This window comes from Phaenicophaeus curvirostris, chromosome 27, assembly GCF_032191515.1.
Source record: "Phaenicophaeus curvirostris isolate KB17595 chromosome 27, BPBGC_Pcur_1.0, whole genome shotgun sequence".
Classification (NCBI taxonomy): domain Eukaryota; kingdom Metazoa; phylum Chordata; class Aves; order Cuculiformes; family Cuculidae; genus Phaenicophaeus; species Phaenicophaeus curvirostris.
In genome coordinates, this window is record NC_091418.1 from 2,695,792 (window position 1) to 2,719,096 (window position 23,305).

General features: G+C 45.1%; 1 protein-coding gene across 1 annotated transcript in view; it reads left to right on the top strand.

Annotated features, from left to right (window-relative positions):
• The first annotated feature begins 770 nt into the window (after nt 1-770).
• Nucleotides 771-23,305, top strand: part of DOCK5 (dedicator of cytokinesis 5) — a 77,541-nt gene continuing 55,006 nt past the window's right edge. The window contains exons 1-2 of the mRNA XM_069877556.1: nt 771-890; nt 19,223-19,306. Of these exons, the coding sequence (XP_069733657.1) occupies nt 848-890; nt 19,223-19,306 (127 nt within the window). The 5' untranslated portion in view covers nt 771-847. The remainder of the gene's footprint in view (nt 891-19,222; nt 19,307-23,305) is intronic.

Below are 23,305 nucleotides of genomic sequence, written 5' to 3' on the forward strand. Positions count from 1 at the left end.
GGGAGGTTGAGATGAGATCTTGGGAAGAAATGTTTTGCTGTGAGGGTGGGGAGGCCCTGGCCCAGGTTGCCCAGAGCAGGGGTGGCTGCCCCATCCCTGGAGGGGTTCAAGGCCAGGTTGGATGGGGCTTGGAGCCCCTGATCTAGTGGGAGGTGTCCCTGCCCATGGCAGGGGTGGGACTGGCAGGGCTTTGAGGTCCCTTCCAACCCAAACCCTCTTCTGTGACTCCGTTTCAGGTGTTTCACACCCACGTCCAAAGCGCCCCATGTATTTGCTTCAAGCACACCTGGGAAATTGACCTTTAAGGTCCCTTTCAACCCAAACTAGTCAATGATTCCACAATTCTGCGAAACGCACGGTGTGTTTTTAACACCTGAACCTCTCGAGGATCCCAGTTCTCTTAGTTTTCCCTCCCCTTTCAAACTTTCAGCCCTTTTCCAACCCAAACCATCCCACGGTTTCCCAGAGACGCTCGCAGCGCCTCTCAACAACCCTTTCATTTTCTTAGCGACGCACCAATTCCTTTGAAAACCCCGTGTTTCTACCACAGCAGCAAGCGGTTTCACACCAGCACATGGAGTGGCAGCGGCTAAAAACACGATTTTAGGGCTTTTTTTCCTCTATTCCCAGCCCCCCCCCCCCCCCTTCTTCCTTCCCTGGGGCGGAGCAGAGGGCTGGGAGCAGGTAATCCCTGCCGGGGCGGGCGGAGCTGTTTCCCTTCCCTCTTTCCCTCCCTTCTCTCTCTCTTCTGCCGCGACAGGAGGAGGAGGAGGAGGAGGGGGGAAAGGCAGGAAAGTTGGGAGCTGCCGGGAAGTTTGGGAGCATGGCGGAGCGCTGAGGCGCCGGCATGGCTCGCTGGATCCCCACCAAGAGGGAGAAGTACGGGGTCGGTGAGTGCCCCCACGGCCCCCCCCGCCCTGCCCTGCCCTCCCCTGCCTCCTTTCCCCCTTCCCACCCTCCGCTTTGCCCCTCCTTTGCCCCTCGAAGCCCCGTTCCCCCTTTAAACTCCTTTTCTCTTCTCCCTTCCCCCTCATCTTTTCGCCCCTTTCCCCCCATTCTCCCCTTTTCCCCTATTCCTCCCCCTTAATCGCTCTTTTCCCCTCTTTCCCCTTTCTTAACCCCCTTTCTTAACCCCCTTTTCCCCTCCTTCCCCTTTCTTAACCCCCTTTTCCCCTCCTTCCCCTTTCTTAACCCCCTTTTCCCCTCCTTCCCCTTTCTTAACCCCCTTTCCTCTCCTTCCCCTGCTAGAGCCCCTTTCCCCCCTGCTAAACCTCCCTTTTTTCTACTCTATCCCCATGCGTTAACCCCCATTTCCCCCTGATTTAACCCCCTTTCCCCCCTCTACCCCCTTAATTCCGGCGTTTCCCCTGCTTTAAGCCCCTCTTCCCCCTTTTAACCCCCTTCCCCTTTTAAACTTTTATTCTTCCCCCCCCCTTTTATGCCCCCTTTCTCCCTTAACCCCCCCTTTACTCCCCTGCTTTAACCCCTCTTTCTCCCCTGCTTTAGCACTCTCTTCCCCCCTTTAAACCCCTTCCCCTTCAAACTTTTCTCCTTTTTTACCTCCTTTTATACCCCATTTCCCTCTTAACTCGCTCTTCTTCACCTTTTCCCCTTTTCTCCCCCTTTTTTCCACCACTTAGCCCCCCCTTTTTGCTCCTACTTTCCCCTTTAACCCCTTATCCCTTCCTATCCCTCTCCTATCCTCCCCTTTCCCCCTTCAACCCCCTTTTTTCTCCCTTTTTCCCCATCCCTGGGAGCCTCCTCTCCCCTCTCAAACCCCAGCACTCCGCTTACCCACTCACCTCCTGCCAAGCCTCTTTAGTTCATTCACTTCCCACTGTCCTAGAGTCATTTCTTCCCCTTTGCACACTCCTGGGTCCTTTCCCCTCCTCACACTTTCTTAATTCTTTTTCCACTCCGTGCTCTCTCCAGGTTTCAGCGGTGGGTATTCCTTTTTGAACCCTTAGGGATGGAGGCAGTGGTGTGTGTCCAGTTCCCACTCTTGGAGCTCTCGAGTCTCCGGAATCTTGCACGTTCGGGACTGACCTTTGTAATTTTGCCTCTCCGGCGTGTTTGACAGTGAAGAGTGCTCTAAGATAGCAGCAAAAATGAAGATGTGGATAGAAAAGGGCACGACAGGTTGTGATGAGTGTGAATTTCAGTCTGCGGGTGACGCCTTTGGAGGGGGTGGGAATCTTGACGTAGGGCAAGGGATGGTGAAGGTTTGACTGATGCCTTGTACCTTCTGCACTGTTCTTGTCTTGGTGTTAGAAAGGAGATGGTTGAACGCTGTCTTGCTTTTCTCAAGGAGGAACATAACCAGCGGTGTTGCTGATCAGTTCCTCTGCAGAGTGTGACAGATTGAAACCCACAGGTTTTGAGGTCACTGGTGAGAACTGGGCGGAGAACAATAGGCAGGAAACCCCCAATGATAGGAACAACTTCTGAACCCCTTATTTCACTGAACAGTGATCTCCTGAACCCCTTGTGTTCCACAATGGACATCTTGATGTGAGAAAAATATTTGATTTCATCGTTGTGAAGTGTTGATTGCCTTGACTCCCTTCGTTCCAGTTCAGGCCGTCAGTTCAAAGGTGGAGACTCTCATCCTGCACAATTTTTCACAGGGTGAACTTGAAATAAGTTAACCACTTGATTTTGAAGTGGAGTTGCAGCGAGGCAGCCTGCTTCTTGCACGACTGTGGCTTAAGCTTCAGAGATATTAAACGCAGCACAACCTTATCTAGTTTCTGCTCTGGTAACCAGGAGGGTGTGGAGTATTGTACGCCCTGAACTTTGTTTCTTTCTGTGTAGGTAGCAGCTCAGGATGTTTTTATGTGGGAACCTGTGTGTGTGCCTCGGTGAGATTACTCTGAGCATCAGGAATTCAAAAATTTTGGCCTTATAATCAAGTAAACTCTGTAATGCTGGTATGATTGGCAGTGCTAGATTATGGCGGAGGGTTTTTAAAGCACACCTTCTACATCAAGAATGGCCTTGGGCAGTAGGATGAATCAGAGACACTCCTCTGGCTTCCTTTTTTATTAGCTTCCGGGGTGAGTTTTTGTGCTGGCTCGAGCCAACTGCTGATTATGACAGCTTCTCTGCCAGAAAGGGCACCGGCTTGTGAGTAAGCAGGGTTGATAGAAAAACTGCCTCTTCCCTGCCCTTAACCATCAAAAAGTCTTGTTGGGAAGTATCCCTTTAATTCTGTGTGTCGGCAGCTGCGTTCAAAAGGTGTTTATTCCCCCTCTATGCAGACACGTGGACCAAACCGTTTGTAACCAGACTGACAGGGTTAATCTGCAGTCAGTAAACAGAATTCTTTCTGCAGTCACTACCTTTATCAGGCAGTGTTTGACGCGTGGCATTAATGGAACTGTAATTGTGTCAATTTGATGTTTGCACACAAGCAAGTTCCCTGTCTACAGATGCATCTGGTGCTGTGTTCGAGCACCAGTGCTTATTGGGCTTGTTTGAAGAAGATGAGGACAAAGAGGAAGGCTGCTTGGGCTGTTAATCTGCCTGTTAGTACTAATTATGAAGGTGGTTGTAATGAGGGTGATGCCAGTGGTTGGTTGATCCAGGCCATTAGATGGTGACAACTTCCATTCACTGGTAGTGCGAGTAAGGTGACAGCTGTGAAGTGTGAAGATAGAGGTTAGTTCTTTTTAGGAGGAACACACACATTGTGGTTGTTGCTCATCTGTGCTTTGGAAACTAATATAAACCTACTTGCATTTATTTTAGACACAACCCTCTAAATCATAGCCACATAGTAAGAAATTCCAAGAAGTAAACAGTGTGATTCGGTGTCACTTGTCTGCTTTTTGCATTTTGGTTCGGAATGGTTTATCTCCTGCATTATTCCACAGATTTGTTGATTGTGGGTTCAAACTGGTTTGCTTCCTTCTAGTTCCATCCTCAGCTGGTTAAACGCGGGGACTGTTACCGCTAGCGTGGATGATACAGATGGCATACGGGCTGAGTTTGAGGTGGCACAGAGCAGGGAGTGCAAGACTGGAAGTTGTAGTGTTTTTAGGGGAGCATACGTGAGAGACACATGGCTTGCAGTTTCACACTTGCAATGAATGTTCCACCCAGTAACAGATGGGATTTTGGAAGCTTCAGGCTTGTAATGGGACAAAAAGGCTGCTGAGCATCTGATGGGCAACATCTTGGCTCTTTAAGCAGCGGGATTTTCTGGGTCTCACAGAGCTTCACCTCTAATTTGGGAAGGGAGGGTGCTATCTGGTGCATCATCCTTGAAAGCTGGTCAGGTTTTGGGGCGAACTAACTGAAGGAATGTATTTCAGGTGAAGTGCTTCTCTCAAACCAATAGTGTCATTTGCAGAGAGCTTGGAGCGACCTTCCAGCACCTGAAGGGGCTACGAGAAAGCTGGGGAGGGACTGTTCACAAAGGCTTGGAGTGATACAACGAGGGGCAATGGGGATAAACTGGAGAGGGGGAGATTTAGACTGGACAGAAGGATGAATTTTTTCACTATGAGGGTGGTGAGGCCCTGAAACAGGTTGCCCAAGGAAGTGATGGCTGCCCCATGCCTGGAGGTGTTGAAGACTAGGTTGGATGGCTCCTGGACAGCCTCATCTAGCAGGAGGTGTCCCTGCCCATGGCAGCGGGGTTGGGACTGGGTAATCTTTAAGGTCTCTTTCAACCCAAGCTATTCTATGATTCTACGATTCTAACTTAATTATTACACTTCTATTGTAAAGGTACAATTACTCATCATCTATTCTTAATGGGTATGTGTGGGCTGGCGAAGCCTTATTAATGGTTTCAGTATCACATATGAGAGTATCTGGAATCTTTGGAATCATTACGTATTCTATTCTGATATAAATCCAGGCTCCTCTCAGAACAAGTAGTTACACACCTTTTTCTGATCCTTCCAGTAGACAATAGCAGTGTGGTGAGCCAGGTCAGGGAACTGCTCCAGCGTGAAACCAGTTCAGAAATGTGAAGTGCTGAGTTTTCAGCCAGAACTGTTTCCAGGTGACTATAATGGTGTAGCAGGTACACGTATGCTTTCTATATCCCCTGTAACTATGGACTAACACGTTGTGAAGTGTTTGTTTATAATTATGTTGTTTGATCTGTGCATAAATCTATTATTCAGCCAATCCACAAATCTGGGCTTCCACAATAAGAGATGTTTAAGTGAAGAGCTCTTGAGTCCTGAAGTCTGGAATAGCTTGCATTTTTATGAGGGTGCTGGCTTGTTTAATATTATTGGTTGCCTGTGATCTCTTCAAACTGTTAAATTTGTACCTTAAAGTATTATGACAGACTGAGAGAGTTGGGGTTCAACCTAGAAGAGAGAAGGCTCTGGAGAGACCTTAGAGCAACTTTCCAGTACTGCAAGGGGCTCCAGGAAAGCTGGGGAAGGTTCCTCATCAGGGATTGCAGGGATAGGATGAGGGGGAATGATTTTCAGCTGCAAGAGGGGAGACTGAGATGAGATTTTAGGGAGAAATGTTTTGCTGTGAGGGTGGGGAGGCCCTGGCCCAGGTTGCCCAGAGCAGGGGTGGCTGCCCCATCCCTGGAGGGGTTCAAGGCCAGGTTGGATGGGGCTTGGAGCCCCTGATGCAGTGGGAGGTGTCCCTGCCCATGGCAGGAGGTGGAACTGGGTGATCTTTTAAGATCTCTTCCAACCCAAACCATTCTATGATTGATAAGAGTCCCAAAAATCTTCACCGGTTAATGAGATGTATTGGTGCACTGTTTGTATTTTAGTAAAGTTTATAGGCTCTGAGTAAAGCTGGAGTCATGTTTTGTTTAGAAGATATCTTAAAATGTTGGGTCAAAGGGAAGGTCATTAAACAAAGTCGCTCAGTGGAAAGCATTTTGATCCTGTGCATTTTTAAAGGCAGGCGGCTGGGAGGGAAGGGTTGAGAAGCTTTTAGGCAGCTTTAATTCCCACCCAAGCTTTCCCATCCTCTTCACATCTCATTTCTATTTTGCACATCAGGTATTGCAGATACATGGGCGGCTGTTGGAAATGGAAAGGCTCGATTTAATCTGGTTCCAAAAGAAGCGTGGCCACTTGCTATGGCTAAAATACCTTCTTACATTGCCTATAGAAACTATTACAGTTGAAAACTTTGAGTTTCAATCTATCATCTTTTATTTTGTTGGGTTCTTTTCCCTTTTGAATAGATTTTTTTCGGGTAAACTGACAGGTAATTATCCCTAATAGTTATTGGTGGCCTTTTAAGCCCATTACAATTTTCCCTGCTGGAGGGATGGGCGCATAAGACTTCTTCTTGTCATGAAGGACTATTTACTTTGCTGAAATACCATGTGGTTGTTGAGTTACGATCAGCTGCGTCATGTCTTAGGAATGGCAGTAATTTTTCAAATGTAAACCAGTGCCTGCCAGCTACATTTGTGATTTATGTGAGCAGAAACGCAAAGGATCAGAGAGGATGAGAGGGCTGCCGAGTAAGATTTTCTTACTAATGGTTTGATTTGTGGTAACTCCTGATGTGCTGGGACGTCAGGTCTTGGTTTCATGTTCAAGCTTCATACATCTTATGCAAAGTTGTCTCAAAATATAGACTTGGTGAAAGTTGTTTCATGGAACCGGTGGTAGTACAGCATATCAAATTAGAGCAGAATTGGTATTTGTTTCAACTCAATGCTTGCCCTACGCCTAGCACTCCTGCAGAATGCTTCTAACTCGAATTTAGGTCCCCCATTGTGCAGCAGGTTGCTGGCAAGGTCTCTGGGAGCTCATTCCCTCTGCAGACGTGTCTATCTTCCTTTCTGTTGATAGAAACGCCCTAGAAGTACTCATTTTTTCCCCTCCATTTACTTTATTATGATTTGTGTCTATACATTGTCACATTGATGGCAATGCCAACAAAATTTCCAGCAGGGAAAAGTAAAACCTTGGCATTGTTGACAGCAAGAAGCTTTGAATCTTTACAGTAACGTACAACATTTTATTGCCAATTTAGTTCTCTGATTTTTACTGCTGTGTCTACAGTTTATTTGATGTGAAAGCTGGCTGTGCTGCTTCTTGCTTCCATAGCCCTTTCTATTTTTTGTTAATCCATATTCACCCGAGTCTGCCTTCTCTTACTTTTGGTGATTACTGTTCTGCTCCTTTAGTAGTTCCCTGTGAAACTAATCCTGTGGACTTCAAAGGCGTTGCTGACATGAACAAGACTTGTAACCGCTCCATTTCTTATTCCTGCTTTGAAAAGCAGTATTTCTAGCAGTGTCTTGTGACTTGTGGGTGCTTTAGCTCTCTGGTGCTTACCTCGAAACATCACCAACAGCCCTGATGTTTAAGAACTATCATAGAATCATGGAATGGTTTGAGTCAGAAGGCACCTTAACAGCCATCCAGTTCCACTCCCTTGCCATGGGCAGGGACTTCTCTGCTTGCTCCAAGCCCCATCCAGCCTGTCCTTGAACGCCTCCAGGGATGGGACTTCCACCACTTCTCTGGGCAACCAGGGCCACCCTGTCGTACAGTTCATCTTACTAACAATCAGGGCCATTTATCGAGTCTCCAGATCCTCTCTTGAGGTATCCAGAACTGCTGGTCACCTTCTAAAGATTTGGCTGAGCTGTCTCCGACTGGTTAGATGTGGGCCGAATTGTTCAGAGGTGTCGAGGCTGTAAGACCAGTTCTGAATTTTGCAGCAGTCTTTTGCATATTCTTGCTGTAGAACTGTGTTTGCTGGCACAAATGCAGATAGAAGCTCGGGAAATTAAAATAATAAAGTACATAAACTGAAAAAAAAAAACTTAATAGCATGTTGATCAAGAAGTACTAAATGTGTACTCATCTTTCCCTAGCATTCTGAAGATGAAAAATGTTCATTCACCCCCTTCTACATGCAAGCTCGCCAAACCTCCTTTAATTGAAGGCCAACTTTTTTTCTTTGCACTGTTTAACTTGCACTTCTCTTGACTGATAAGATAGATCTTTCAATTAGTGTTTTTAGGGAGGAAAAAGCCGTATTTATACTAGGACGTTAAAGAAACAACCATGGCCAAGCTTAAAACTACCTTAGTCCAAAGTCATAAACACGTTTATCCCCTTGCTGCCAGAATGAGACTACACTTTTGGGTCCAGTGCATTAAATTTATGATTAAATGCCTAAAATACTGGAACGAATTTTGGTGTGTTTGCCAGGAAACATGGGCTAGTAAAACTGGAACATAAATATGAGTTACTAAACGGCTTTCTAGGTGGGCCAGTTCATGGTTGCCTTCAAAAACGGAAGATATTACAGAGCGCTAGTTGGCCCCGCTGCTCAAATGATAAAATGTCTTTTTGGTACAGTACAGACTGTACCTCCTAGGAAGATCTCTCAGGAATAGAGGGGGGGCATTGTTTAAAGGATTAATTGCTCTGGCAGCCTCTTGAAGCTTTCAGATAGGTGTCTGGCACCTTGTCAGAATGTATCTAAAAAAAGTAGTGGTTCTGTGGAGATTGTTCTTCAGCCATTTCTTACGTCCTCAAATTTTTGGAGGTGTTGCTGCTGTAAAAGTGGATCTCATTCAGGAAAGTGCTGAATCTGGGAAAAAAGTTCATTGAGATACGATGGAGATAATAATAGTTTTCTGCTCTTGGGGGAGCCTCGTACTTTGATCTTTTGTAATAATAAAAGAGTTTTTATCTTGAGCTCTAAAGTTCTAATGCTGTTTCAGAATGTCATGGGCAAACAATGGCCAGTTAGCTCTGGAAGAGCTTTGTTCTTTTCCCTAATGCAAAAGTAACGAGCTTAAATATTAGAGATCTGACTTTGCAGCACTTCCATTCTCTTTGCTCGGGTGGTGTAGTGGGGGCTTCAAGCTGTAGAGAGATAGAGCTTAATCTAAAGGTGTAAAGTACTTCAAGAAAACGAAGGGAAAGCCACAGTGCACAGTACCAAATTCTTTTTCTCCTTTTATCCTGTGCAGTTTATTTAAAACTGATCTGTTACTGCAAATTTGGGAGCAGCTTGTTCTTCATTCTTCTTGAGAACAAAGGGATCAATATTCTTTTTTTCCTTCCAGAGTAAGACACTTAGTTCCCAGCCAAGATTCCCCATTCTTTGTTTCAACACTATTCCTCTGTTTGCCATTTGCTTGTTACCTGAGATAGGTGGCAAGATAAAAATGCTTTGGACTTAAAGGTCTTTGGAAAGGTGAAGTTGTCCGTGTCACTGTGTAGTGCCAGTTCTCTGACTGGGACATGTGTCCTTCTGCAAGCATCAATCGATGAAACCACAGGTTTCCATTACGGGAGTGGGAATTGTGATGAAGCCAATGTTGGCTGGAGGTATGAGGCCAATTGAAAACCCTGTGCGTGTTAGAAGTTCTTATATTATCCCTGCCAGCCTGAGTTAGCTCAAATGCTGGTTTCCACAGATGTGCTGTGCAGTGAAGGTAAAGAGCTTCCAGGCAGCATATCCCAAGTTTCTTAAAAGCCATGCAGTGAATTCTCATGTAGACTGGGGGAGAGCTTGTCTGTCTTCTCCTGAGCACATGGATGGAAAGGGGAAGGAGCTGGAGACCTGGGAACGCTTGTATAAAGATTTATGGCTGTAGTTCTAATGGGTTGCATTTGCAGCTGGCGAAATGGGATCCCTTCACTTTATATTCTCTGTGGGTCTATCAGCTTGAGCTTAGTGTTGATACCTGTAGGTGTGATGCTAGTGAGAGACGATGCTGGATTTTAACTCGGGTGAACTTTACAGTGCAGGCTAGCCTGTAGGCACAATTGGACCCCGTGCTCAAGTGTTTTTTTTACTCATTAGACCTCCTCTCATCTCTCCACCCTCACTCCCTCTGAAAGTAACGCATACAGCAAAACTCATTAGACAGTAACGCTTACAGTTCTGTACAGTAGTATTTCCAAGTTTTCTTTCTACTTCCTTTGATGTTCTGCCCAGTAAGAACTAGGACAGTAATTTAAAGCCAGTGGCAAATTCACTTAATTCTTTTGAAAGTGCCACATGCTTTCAAGTTGGGAATTAGCTGTGTAGTGCAATTTATCAAGCGATGGGTTTGCTTTTTACACTTCTGCTTGAAAAGTTCATTGCAGAAATTGCTCTTGTGCTTCATGTGTGCAAACACAAGCTTCACATTTGCCGGCTTGGAGAGAAAAAAGGTGATTCCAGACAAACTTGGTGAAATTCAGTCACAATTTTATGCGCGTTGTAAATGAGCATCTGTACCTTCATAGGGTAAAAAGAAGGAGACATTCAAAACCAGAGTTTACTTTTGTGAAAACTGGTTTTTGCATCTCTGGTAGGTTTGCACAGTTGTTAAAACAAGAATGTAAGCAGCACCACACTCAGCAGGCTATAGGTATGGATGACTTCTCTTGTAGAAGACAACCCAGAGGGTGGTTTTGAGCCTATTTTCTTACAAGTCTCTTTCTCCAAAATGAGAAGATGCATTATATTTTAAGTTTATCGAATTCCCATATCAATGGTCTGACCTGAATACAAACCAACTTCTGATTCAGCTAAAGCAAGTGGCAAAAGGGTTGATTTCTGCTGTCTTGAGAGAGTTGAAACAGTGTTATGGGGTTAGAACCATTGCTCTAAAGGACAAGACTAAGATATAATATAATTTTATGAGAATACGAATCGTTTCAGCTAGATGTTACTGCTTGGATTTCAAAGAGGCAAAATAAAGCTGCAGGGCTTGGAAGATACGGAAGATATGCACCTCACAATGATACCAGGCACTCTTTAACCTAATAAGATCTGTAAGCCACCTGTCAGTATGGTATCTCGTTCTTGTACCGTGGCCAGCAGATGAAACGGAGCAGTCTTGCCTTGTATTTTCCCTGTTGAGAAGGTCACTGTGTCACAGGGAAAGCAGGTGAATGTATAGCTTGGTAAAGCAATGAAGTATTTAAACACACTAGGGAGAAGGGTTTTGTCCAAGTAGAGCTGGTGGAAGGTGCAGCTTTGATACCACCAGGATCTGAGGTTTCTTGTTGCTGCTCCCTTCCTCCCTGAGCCAGCTTTGGAACCACTAAAATGGCAATTTGGTCTCCCTGGCTTCTCTTCTGCGTCAACTAAAGGAAGGTTGGTGTGGTGGAATTGCAAGATCTTCCAGCAGCTGGGTTGGGAAACATGAAGTCGAGGACCACCTCCCAGACCCAACAAGCACGTGTTGTCATCATTTTGCACTTGGAAGCTGCTTTTGGCACCCAAGGTCCAACTTGGGTTCTCTTGTTCATTCCACTTGAGCCCTGACGTGCTGTTGCATGTCGTGTAGTTTGAATCAGCCAAACAGACTGTAGCTTCACAAACTGGTTTATGCTGTGGCTAACACCTCATGGTTTTATCTTCCCTTTTTATGTTTGATCACTGTTAGGCGGGCACCGTTCTCGCTGACCACAGGAAATAGATGGAGGCTGGTAACATACTGGGAACAAAAGCCAAGGGCATTCCCCTAAACCACAAGTTAGGGAAGCTTGGAGACAACTTAAATGGTTGTTGTGGAAAGATCTATCCAGGCAAAAGGCAACCTGGTCAAGTAACAAGCAATAGGATGAGGGGAAATGGCCTCAAATTGTGCTAGGGGAGGTTTAGGCTAGATGTTAGGAAATATTCCTTCCCCAAAAGGGTTGTCAGGCACTGGTGCAGGCCGTCCAGGGGAGTCCTGGAGGTATTTAAAAGCCACAGGGATGTGGTACTTACGGGTGTGATTTAGTGGTGGAGCTGGCAGTTTAGGTTCAATGATGTTAAAGGTCTTTTCCAACCTAAATGATTCTGTGATATTCTTTATGAAAGTATGAACCTTCAGAAAGAGAGGCTATTTTCTTTTTCCATCTATGGCTCTGCAAAAGGCAACGTTTCATGATGTTAGACTGGAATTGCATGTCTAGTCGAAGGAAATACTTTTTATTATCAAGCATTGGGTGTAGTGCATTCAGGAGCAGCTTTGCTCCTGTGCTGCTGCTGCTCCTGATTTATTCCTCCATTGGCTCACAGCACTCCCTCTTATTCCAGACATAAGCTGAGACAGCTAATGTAGATTAATTCTTTATCTGAGCTTAAAATCCCTGTGGGCCTTTTAGAGTGAAAATAATAAAGGGAAGTAGAGAGCCTAGTGAAGAAAATTATACAGCTCACGATTTGTGTGTGTTACCTGTATATAAAATGGAATGCACGCTTGCTGCTGTGTCCTGTGCCTCTGCTGGGTGTTATTCTGCTGTCTTTTCAGGAAGATGGATTAGAAAATGATTGCATGTGTCAAACCGGCAGAGCTTTAAACTTTGCACTGAGATGAGCAGAAGAGAATATTGGTGGGAGATGGGGAGTGTTAGTGTAACTGTTGAGGTCAGAGTGGGTTATTGCAAATCCTGGAAGCTCTGAATTGAGCTGATTCTTTAGTCAGCAGGTGAAGTCAGATTTTGCCCGTGGTGCTTGTCTAAATGGATTTAGAGAGAGTTGTTTTCGGGTGGTTTTCCTGCTGTAGGTTTTTGCTGTTGGTTTCCATAGCCTAGTTGTGAGGAGGAGGCTGAGAGGCTGAAACTTTGAATTTTTTTTCTCTGGACAAAATGTGGAGGTTCTTCATGGCAGAAAGAGATACTTCAAGATAATTCTAAGTGTGCAGTTCAGATCACAGAGGCAGCTACAGTTTGCTTGCTTTGTGGACCCTTACAGAGAGACATAGCAGCCTCTGCTGTGATGGCTTTATTACTGATAACCAAATCAGTGTATGCTCAAGATCCACATCTATCTTATTCTGCAGTATAGATGCGCTCTGAGAATAGAATCCCCTTTATTTTTTTACATCTATCTTGCTATAAACACTTTGCAGTAAATAATTGAGAGGAAGATGACTAATGGGAATACTGTAGAGATGAAAAGCTGGAGATTATTTCTTTTTCCTTTATAATCAGGGCGTCTCTTGCTTCAACAGTTCTGAATAATCTGTTTGCCTCTACCAAGAAGCTCTAATTAAAGTACGTGGGCTAATTTGTCATTGGGTCTGCCACTTGCCTCCAGAGCATTGTTGTGGAGCTGGCTGTGGTTTTAGTCTGTGGAGTTTAAAGCCATGAGAGACCATTAGAACATCTAGCCGGAGCCCTTGGGTAGCACTCCTGAAGCCATCCGTATTCCCAGGAGGCTGTTGGGTTTTTTTGTAAAACTATCCACCCTTTAAGAGATTATACCGTTAATCCAAGAGTCTGATCCAGTCTCTGATGGAGAGAGATGTAGGAACAGCCAAAAGTGGATGATGGCGTGACTGAAAGAGAGTATCTTGCTCCAGGAAAGCTGAGGAGTGGGCTCTTTATCAGGGGGCGCAATCCTGTGTGTCAGATCAGCCCGAAATATTAAGTATGCAATATGTAAAGGTCCACCTAGAACTCTTCAGATGCTTGACTCTGAAGTGTAATGATGGCTGTTAATTGAAGCATTTCCATGGGTGTAATCCTCTTCTGGATTATTTTCATTCAAAATGCGAAGTGATCACTTGGAATTTTGTAGAATTGAGACTGAATGTCAGCATAAACCAGTTCAGGAGCAGTAGGTTTTGTTCATAAGTCAGTTAATGTGCATGTTTCTCAGTGTTGAACCATGCCTGACTTTTTTTTTTTTTTCCTTGAAGTAGTCTGACATACAAATCTTTAATTATTCTGGTCTCCATTTTTCAGACATAAATTCCTGGGAAGTTACAAGAATGTTTTTGCTCAAACATCAAAAAGCCTTTGTTCCTATTAAGAATTAACTCCTTGGGCAGTTCCTTGTTTTTGAAATAAAGCCACTGTTTTTTTGGTTACGTCTTGGCAGCAGAGAGCATACCAGCCTTCTCCAGATGGGGCTGTCCGGCAGAAATGCCATTTCTTAATTCAGGGTTGTTGCAGCATAAAAGCACATACTTCTGTTTCCGTACAGTAGTTTTTGACTCTTCAGTTGAAAGACGTAATGAGATGAAGTCTGGTTATTGCAACAGCGCTGAATGCGACTCTTTGTTCAGAGGAAGCAAGGCACAGCCCTCTCCTATCAGATAGTGGAGAGGGCAGGCTGCGGAGAAGTGGGCCGTGGTATTTGGACGCCGTTATCGTGTCTTTGTCGGGGCGGAGGGGTGGTTATTGTGGGCCAAGTTAGAGATAACGCATCTTGTGGTGGCTGTGTTTTTCAGGCCAATAATCCACATTTCAGATGCATTTAAATAAGTTATTGAAGGAAGAATTCCATTTCATTCCGTTTTGGATTGCATACAAAGGAGTATCGTAGAATCGTAGAATCACCAGGTTGGAAGAGACCCACTGGATCACTCCAAGCCTTTGTGAACAGTCCCTCCCCAGCTTTCTTGTAGCCCTTTCAGGCCCTGGAAGGTCACTAGAAGGTCTCCTTGGAGCCTTCTCTTCTCCAGGCTGAGTAAGTCCAACTCTCAGCCTGTCCTCGTATGGGAGGAATGTGTGCTGCAATTAATTTCTGTCTTGATGCAACAGGAGGGAACGCTATAACTAAACCTGCTTTTCCTATCGGAACGCTGCCGTGTACCCTCTTCCTTCTCAGAAACTTCCAGCTCACCGTTATCTATTACTCAGAGCCCCGGCTACCCTGGAAAGCCCAGACTATCTCAGGTTTCCTTTGCCATTTGTGTAGTTGTTCCTCAATGATGACTGTTTCTTGATGCCGCGGAGTAGAGCAGCGTATCCTCAACATCCAGCGTGCCCACCCAGTTGTGCAATGCCTTCAAAGTTCCTTCTCAATCCATTTTGAGAGATCACCTTCTGCCCTAAAGCATGAAAATTGCTTCCGCTTATCTTCACCCGCATTGCTCTGGCTGCTGTCATCGGTCATAAAGTTATCTGTTGCCCTTTTCAAACCAGCCCCAGTGCTGACTCCTCTGACCTTCCCTCCTCATGAATTCCATAGGCTGGATGCGCTGTTGAAAAACATGTCTTAAACTTTCTTAGACTGGAGGACTGTAAATTAAATATGACACGTGGCCTCTAGTTATGCTCAAATTATACGATCGTTAAAACAAACTCAGTATCTCCTTCTCATGGATTGTGTTTTCCACCTCTGCCTCTTTATTTAGATTCAGTTTGCTCAACTTCAGTGCTGCCTTTCTTTCAGGATGATAAAAAGAACAGGATCACTGTTCTAAAGTGAATTTCGAAGGACAAAATCTCAACTGAAGTTTAACGTGAAGCAAAAATACTTAACTTCAGATGTTGCTGCAGATTTGGGGACTTTTAATTATTTTTTCTTTTTCTTCTTCCTTTCTTGCTACTCTATCATGGTTTTATATAAAAGCTTTCTATTTTTTTCATGCCATGACCATGTTTGTTATGTCCAGCTTCCTTTTAAGCCTGAAAGAGGTCAGATTAAATACACACAGTGAAAAGAGGCTCAACTGACTGTGGACGGGCTGGGTCGGGCAGGGCTGGCTTCAAGCAGCAAGAAGCATCAGTTGCAAACAGTAAAGCTCCCGCGGAAAATATGCCAGCAATTTGTCTTTTATAACCTTACACATAACCATTGAGTAGGAGATTTTATATAGTGACCCTCTGTTCTTGATTAATTCAACCTAGCAAAGCAAGATAGCTCACATCTTGCCTTTTTTTTTTTTTTGATGTGCAGCAGCTGAAACGTGTTCCTTTGGCTTGTAAATGCTGCACATCGGGATCTGAAACCTTTCTGGTAGAGCAGGGAAAGGGAAGGGAAGGGAACTGTGGTTGTTTAGTTCTGTCTTGTGGCTTCCGTGCTCTTTGGCGAGAGGAAGGGGTCTGCAGTGTTCAGTTCTCCCTCTTCTTGTGGCTGTTGTGCTCTTCGAGCTTGAATCAGCTGCCTGTGTTCCCAAAAGAAAGGCTTGTCTGATGCCGCCCACCTTTCTGTTAGGCACTCAGACTGCTTTTGTCTGAGGCTGCGGCAGCATTTTATGGAAAAAAACCCACAGTCCAGAATTATATAATGTCTGTTTGTCCCAAAGGAACCCAAAGCACGTAGAAATTGTGTGTAGGAATCCCTGTACGTACAAGCAGACATGCGCTTCTGAACAGCAGCCGTTTCTTGTGGTAAGCGCGGCCACAGAACAGGAATCCCAAACAGCGTTTCAAGACAGAAGTAAGGTCTTCCAGCTGGAGCCACTAGAGGAAATATCGTTGGATAGAATGTAATCAGCCAAGTTAAAAACTGGCCAAGGTGCTGTGCTTTACATCTTAAGTCCTGTGTGCAGGATTATTGATGGCCGTAGACTTCTGGATGCCTGGCCCTCACCTGAGGAATGACTCATAGAATCACCAGGTGGGAAAAGACCCACCGGATTATCGAGTCCAACCATTCCCATCAATCACTAACCCATGTCCCTCAGCACCTCAACCACTCATCCCTTAAACACCTCCAGGGAAGGTGACTCAACCCCCTCTCTGGGCAGCCTGATGGAAGGGTTTGGCTCAGAAGGGACCTCAAAGCCCATCCAGTTCCACCCCGTGCCATGGGCAAGAACACCTCCCACTGGATCAAGTTGCTCAAAGCCGCATCCATCCTGGAAACACCTCCAGGAATGGGGCAGCCACTGCTTCTCTGACTCCTCCCGTGCAGCCCAGCATCCCCTTAGCACGTTACGGGCCAACAGTTCCACCGTGCCTGCAAAGAAACTTAGATTGTTTTATAAATCCACACTGCTTCCTGCCGCACCTCAGGGAGGTGTGGAGATGTCCCATCCAAGTAACGACTTGGAACATCAGTGATTTGGCAAGCTTGCTGCGACAGAAGGAAGGGCCTCAGGGACTTTTGGATCGGGGGTTGTGCTTTTATGCTGACCTCTGCAAATCCTCGCAGAATTATTTTCTGTATCTGGCAGAACGGTTTCTTTTTAACTGAATCACATACAGTATTATTATAACTCTGCCTTTTTGTGATCTCAGCAGCTGCCCATACGATGTAGTTCTTAATAGATTATTCTGATCTGTGTACGTCGGTGTTTGTCTTTGCCCTTAAACATTATATGATGTTATGTGCTCACAGCCCAGAAATCGAACCATGTCCTGGGCTGCATCCAGAGCTGTGGGACCAGCAGGGAGTCGGGGGGGATTCTGCTCCGCTCTGTGAGACCCACCTGGAGCCCTGGGTCCAGTTTTGGAGGCCTCAGCACAGGGAGGACATGGAGCTGTTGGAGCGAGGCCAGAGGAGGCCATGTAGATGATCCAAGGGCTGGAGAACCTCCTATACAAGGACAGCCTGAGAGAGTTGGGGTTGTTCAGCCTGGAGAAGACTCCAGGAAGATGTTAGAGCAGCTTCCAGTGCTGAAAGGGGCTCCAGAAAGGCTGGGGAGAGGCTCTTGACCAGGGAGGGCAGGGACTGGATGAGAACTGTTTTCAGCTGGAAGAGGGGAGATGGAGATGAGATCTTAGGGAGAAATGTTCTCCTGTGAGGGTGGGGAGTCCCTGGCCCAGGTTGCCCAGAGCAGGAGTGGCTGCCCCATCCCTGGAGGGGTTCAAGGCCAGGTTGGATGGGGCTTGGAGCCCCTGATCCAGTGGGAGGTGTCCCTGCCCAGGGCAGGGGGGTTGGAACTGGGTGATAATTAAGGTCCCTTCCAACCCAAATCATTCTTAGATTGTTCTTTTTCTCCAAACATATTGATGGGAATTTCACTTTTTAGCCTCTTCTAGAGCCTTTAAAGTGTCTAAACTGAACATCCACACCACCAGTCAGTTTGAATATCCTGGTTTACGACACCATTGTGGGAAGGGAGAGGAAACTGCATGTCCAAGCAGCTTGTGCCTCAGGAGCAGAAGTCTTGTAACACTCTGGAATACAACGGACTAGACTCAGTGCATCCCGTGTCTCTGTGGATGCTGAAGTTAGTCGCGTGAATTAAGCCCACCCTAAGCAGCATAAGGAAATCCATGTCTGTTTGTGATCAAGGTCTAGTTCGGCTATTGCAGGGAATTCACAGCGCCTGCCTCTTGCTGTTGGATTATTTATAGTTCCAACTTTTTAAAGAAAGCTGGTGTATGTGAGAATTTCCGGTCTGGTGAGCCACAGTCGTTTGTTGATGCTGGATCCTTGCCAGGAGGCAATATACCTCATCCTGACGGAAATGATAGGCATTTGATGTGAATTTCCTGACAGAGGAGCTCAGTTTATTTCAAATCTATTTAATTTTCAGTGAGAGTTCTTCATATACAAACCCTCTGAAGGATTTTCCCAAAGGCCCCTCAAAATGTTTGCCTGATTTATTTGCCTCCTTAAAAATAAACATTGCGCTTGCTTCACTCACACATTTCCTTGGGAAACAGATTTGGATGCATGGATGTGACACACGTGTGTGTGAGAAATTGCATTGCTGCGTTTAAGATGTGATCTGTGCTTAAACTAGTGTTTTAAATAAAGAAATAAATGAGATCATCTCATCTTGGTAGAGGAGTGGTCTGCTCTAATTTAGCTGATCGATTCACCGAACCATCGTGAAGCGTTTTCCTGACTGCTTTATGTCTTTGTTACTTGTAGGGGTTCGAAAGCAAATTCAGATTAAGCTGCCTCACCTTGAGAAGCCTCCAGCAGCTCTGAGGGCTCTTCTGCTTTGCCCAGCCAGATGATGTTCCTCAAGGAAGTTCCAGAGAAAAGGCAGTTTAGAAGCACGGGCTTCTGGACTTAATCCTATTCCCACTGGAAATCCGATAAGTGTTCAGATTAGCTTTGTCTTTGGTAGGGATTAAAATTGCAGAGAACCTCAAGGGTTTTTTTTTGCTATGATTGGTTCGTGTCTGGAAAAAGCCTTTCGTAGTGAGTAGTCTGAGGTATTTAATAGAGAATAGAGGTGGGTTTTGCTTTAACATCCCATTTATGTGGTTTTGTCAGTGCTTGCGAGTGCTACAGTGCAGGGAAACGCTAATAAAAAATGACAATCACCTAATTGATCCATAACCTCTGCCTGGGGTGATAGTGACCTTTGCTGAGGAAGCTGTCAGTCAAGTGGGAAGATGCAGCTTCTTAACATAGCATCACAGATCTGAGTTCTTAAAGGTAAAAGGCAAACTTTGTTGGCTGTTAATGTTTCTTATCCTGGCAGGAACTGATGATAGAATCTGCAAATGGATAAGCTGCATACATTTCCCGGGGATCTGCAGGATAGCTTAGTCACTTCATAGTGCTTTAACAAAATCATATTCTGCCTTTGACAGGTACCGTGGCACCAGATTTCAGAATCTGATGATCTTGCAGCTCTCCTGGTTGTGTTTTTCATTTCATTTCCCTCTCTTCCCCTTTTTAGCAATCTACAATTACGATGCTGCCCAAGATGTGGAGCTCTCCTTGCAAGTCGGCGATACTGTTCACATCCTGGAGATGTATGAAGGTAGGTGGGAGATCAATTCCTAGTATTTTGCCGTGGTTTTTTGAAGGTAAATATAACAAAGGAAGGATTATTTTCTTCACAGTACAAATTCAGATCTGGGTTTCAGCTTCTGATACTCCCAAAAGCACAAAGCCTGCCATGTAATGTTTACTGTTTGCACTTGACTTTGAAACAATATTAAAAATATGTGAAATACAGAAGCAGGAATCATATCTACACTGTTCCTGGCAGAGATTTATCTAGGCAGAATTTCAGTAGCATGTAAAGGCAGCGCTGCAAGAGAAAGAAATACTTCTGGTTACTCATTCCTATTTCCACACCACATCTGTTTCCCTTGGCCCCTCCTCGTGCCGGTCCAAGCACTCGTATAGTTGTGTGATGAACTGATCCAGCTGAATAATGATGATAATTAAAAAAATCCTAACTTTTAACCTGGATTAGTTCTTTGATCTGTGACAATAGAGGCAGTGGATGAAAGAAAATGAGAGATCAGGTCCAATTATTTTGAAAGTAATGCTGGTTTAAACCCTAGTATCATAAATTTGCATTATATATTTTGAAAAGCCTCCAATTATGGAGCTCCTGTGGCCTTTCTAGGCTATTTTTCCCAATATTTCACTGGGAAGACCAGGTTGGATGAGGCTGTGAGCAACCTGATCCACTAGAAGGTGTCCCTGCCCATGGCAGGGGATTGGAACTGGATGAGATTTAAGGTCACCTCCAGCCCAAACCATTCCATGATTCTGTGACAATATATACCTGAACGTACAACCTCTTGCAGAAGGGAAAGCAAGATTCCTATTTTAAACAAGATGAAAACAGGGTGTTTCATATCTGCTTGTTAAACTGGACTGTTTAATGAAGATTCCAGTATTAGGAATGGAACACAGCCATCTAATTATTTTAAAGAATGCACTAGTCTCTGCTTCATTTGGAAGGCTCTCCAAACTGTAACTACTCTTTCCAAAGTATAAATTTAATCATTTTCACGAGCAGCATCAGCTTGAAGAAGACTCGGTGTACAAAACCTCCTCAGTATCTCTGCTGGGAACAGTGAGCTGCTTGTTTAGCAATTTGTTCACAGCCAATTGTTCTTTTTCCCCTTCTCTTTGACCTTGACACTGGAAACAGCCAGTTCCTACACGCCAAAGCAGATTATGTTGCTGATGTGTGTTTTTACACCAAAGTGTGTGATTGTGATGAGTGGGGAGGGGGAAAGGGGGGAGAGACAGAGGGAGAAATGGGTAAAAATCCAGATGGAATAGTGCTAATTTATGAACATATGAAGATGATACGTCTTCTGCATCCCCAAATATCGGGATACTTCTTTCTCTTCTTTTAAAGCAGCATCGTTGTTTAGTCCTACTTCTTGGTCAGTAATCAGCTGGTTAACAGAGAGACAGTCAAGAATAGGAGATGAATACCCAAATTACACCCTTTTTGACCTGAAATGTTCCAGTTTGGAACTTCACCCTGAGAGGATTGGTTGTAAATTGTTTGGGAAAGCAATGTTTTCATACGCCGAGCCATCAGTGTGGCATCCTAGTTTGTGACTGAGGCACCTTGGAATTAGTGCAGTACAAGTAACTAATTTTTCTGGCAAGATGAGCCAAACATCCAGGCCAGACATTTGTGAACCTGAAGGAAAAGCTGCAGATTGTCTCTGAGATGGTAACTCTGCTGTGGATCTGATCTTATTTCCCATAAATTCATCTTAAAAACTCCAAATTTTGGCATTCCCTTTGTTTGGTAGGAATTTCTCATGTCTTATTGTATCTATTTTTCTTTCTTTTGGGACACCAGCTTTCAGCTTAGTTTCCAGACATCTGTGGGTTGTGTTTTTGAAAATTGGTGTTCGCACAAGAAGCTTTTTCTGTTCCTTCTCATGCTAATGATGCATCCTGACAAATACAGCTCCAGTCTGATAGAAGGGGGGGTGTTTGTTCCACTAATCGCTGTTTTTATCTGGATACGCAAGTCTCAATGTAGAAAAAGGTTCCATTTAACCAGGGCGTTGGCTTTGCAAGAAGGCTCAGAGATGCCTTGTGAAGTCCTTTCTTCATCGGTGTAAGTTATACCTGCAGCTCCTGACTGGGGGGGTTCCTTAGGGTATCAGTAACATTCTTTAGGGAATTAAGTGGAAGTTTTTCAGGATTGTCCAGAGGCTTTCACATAATGGCTATAGCCATTTGGAACATCTTGCTCATTGCTACTGTTCCCTACTTCAGGAAACACAGGAGAGTCTTTTGTGCATTACCAGAAGGTTCTCAAGGCTGTTGCACCACAGTTTGCTTCCTGCTCTGTCAGTAATCTAGAAGGTGCCTCCTTTTACCTCCTGTTTGGAGTCGGCAGGTATTCATTCCCCAGCCGTGTTCAGCAGAGGCTCTGCATCCAACAGCCTCCACTGTAAAGCTCTTCCTACTCTGCATCCGAGTTTCTGCTCCGTTCTGTCTGTAAGAACTGAAGCATCCAGTTTGTTCCTTGACAGCAAGGCTGAAGTTTGTGCTGGGTTTTGGTGTTAAGAGGGAATGTTATCTCACTCTCAACTCACTGAATAGCTTTGAGACACAACATTGATACCGCTGAGGGAGGTGTGTGAGACACAAAGAGCAATAAAGAATTAAAGTACCAGCCAGAAGGCATGGATGCAGTTTGATGCAGACCTCTGTGCTACGCAATCTTCTAATGTTGTGTGGCTTTGCCACAGACCGTAGGGTCTTGCAGCCTCCGAAGGTGGAGCGCCTGCAGTCAGGTGCTGCTGTTGGATTGCCTAGTGGCCTCACAGGGAGAGAAACACCTTTAAATTGCAAAATCCACACTCATTTACGCTTGTAGATGCTATCCAGGGTTCCAGCCTTAGCAACAGGGCTCTAAATCCTTGCTGAGTTGGCCAAATTCAGGATGAGGCTCCGACGCGCTTTTGTTTGTAAAGATTTCTTTTTCCCATGCTCCAAACAGATACTTTGCCTCGTGTTTTTGAAGTCCCAGTTACAACTGCGCACTTAGGCTTGGATTGTGAGTGCACAGAGAAAAGGGAGTGACAATACGGTAGGTTTTCTGTTCATCTTGCTGGGCTGCAGCTTCTCTGTGTGGAGGATTCATCAAAGGATGGGCGATCGTCCCCATAAACAGTCACTTCAGCTTGGACAAAGTCCACAGCATTGTTCTAGGTAGACCTCATAGCAGCCTTCCAGTACTTCAAGAGGGCCTACAGAAAAGCTCCTCACCAGGGATTGCAGAGATGGGACAAGGGGAAATGGTTTTAAGCTGAAAGAATGGAGATGGAGATGAGATCTCAGGAAGAAATGTTTTGCTGTGAGGGTGGGGAGGCCCTGGCCCAGGTTGCCCAGAGCAGTGGTGGCTGCCCCATCCCTGGAGGTGTTCAAGGCCAGGTTGGATGGGGCTTGGAGCCCCTGATCCAGTGGGAGGTGTCCCTGCCCATGGCAGGAAGAGAACTGGGTGGGCTTTAATGTTCCTTCCAACCCAAAACGTTCTATGATTTTCAATTGGGCTTCAAGCATGCCTTGAAACAGCACGGTGTGTTTATATGCACATGAAGATCTGGAGGATACCAGTTTACTTAGACTTGCCTTCCCTCTACAGCTAACACACGCATACTCTCTGCAAATCACACTTCTGTTAGCTTAGGTGTTTCGGTTGTGATGCACTCTTGTGATGTGCAAAGCAGGGTAGGTTTTTATTCCTCCTTTCTCTGATTGCAGATGGGCATGAGGGCTTTGTACTAAAACACTTTTTCTAGTCCATAACACACTCCTTATCTCATTGTTTGCCAAATATTTTCAAGACTGGGCATATGCTGCAAAATCCAAGAAGGAAGCTTGCTGCATCCAATGCTTCGAAGGCTGCTTGAGTGCAGGATTTACTCTCTGGGAATCTGACCTTGAGTAGTGAGCTGGGAAGATACATTTCTGTTTAGGGGAATCCTTCCTGCTCTGTAGTATATGTTGTTATTCCATGGAAGCTGTGGGAAATAGCCAA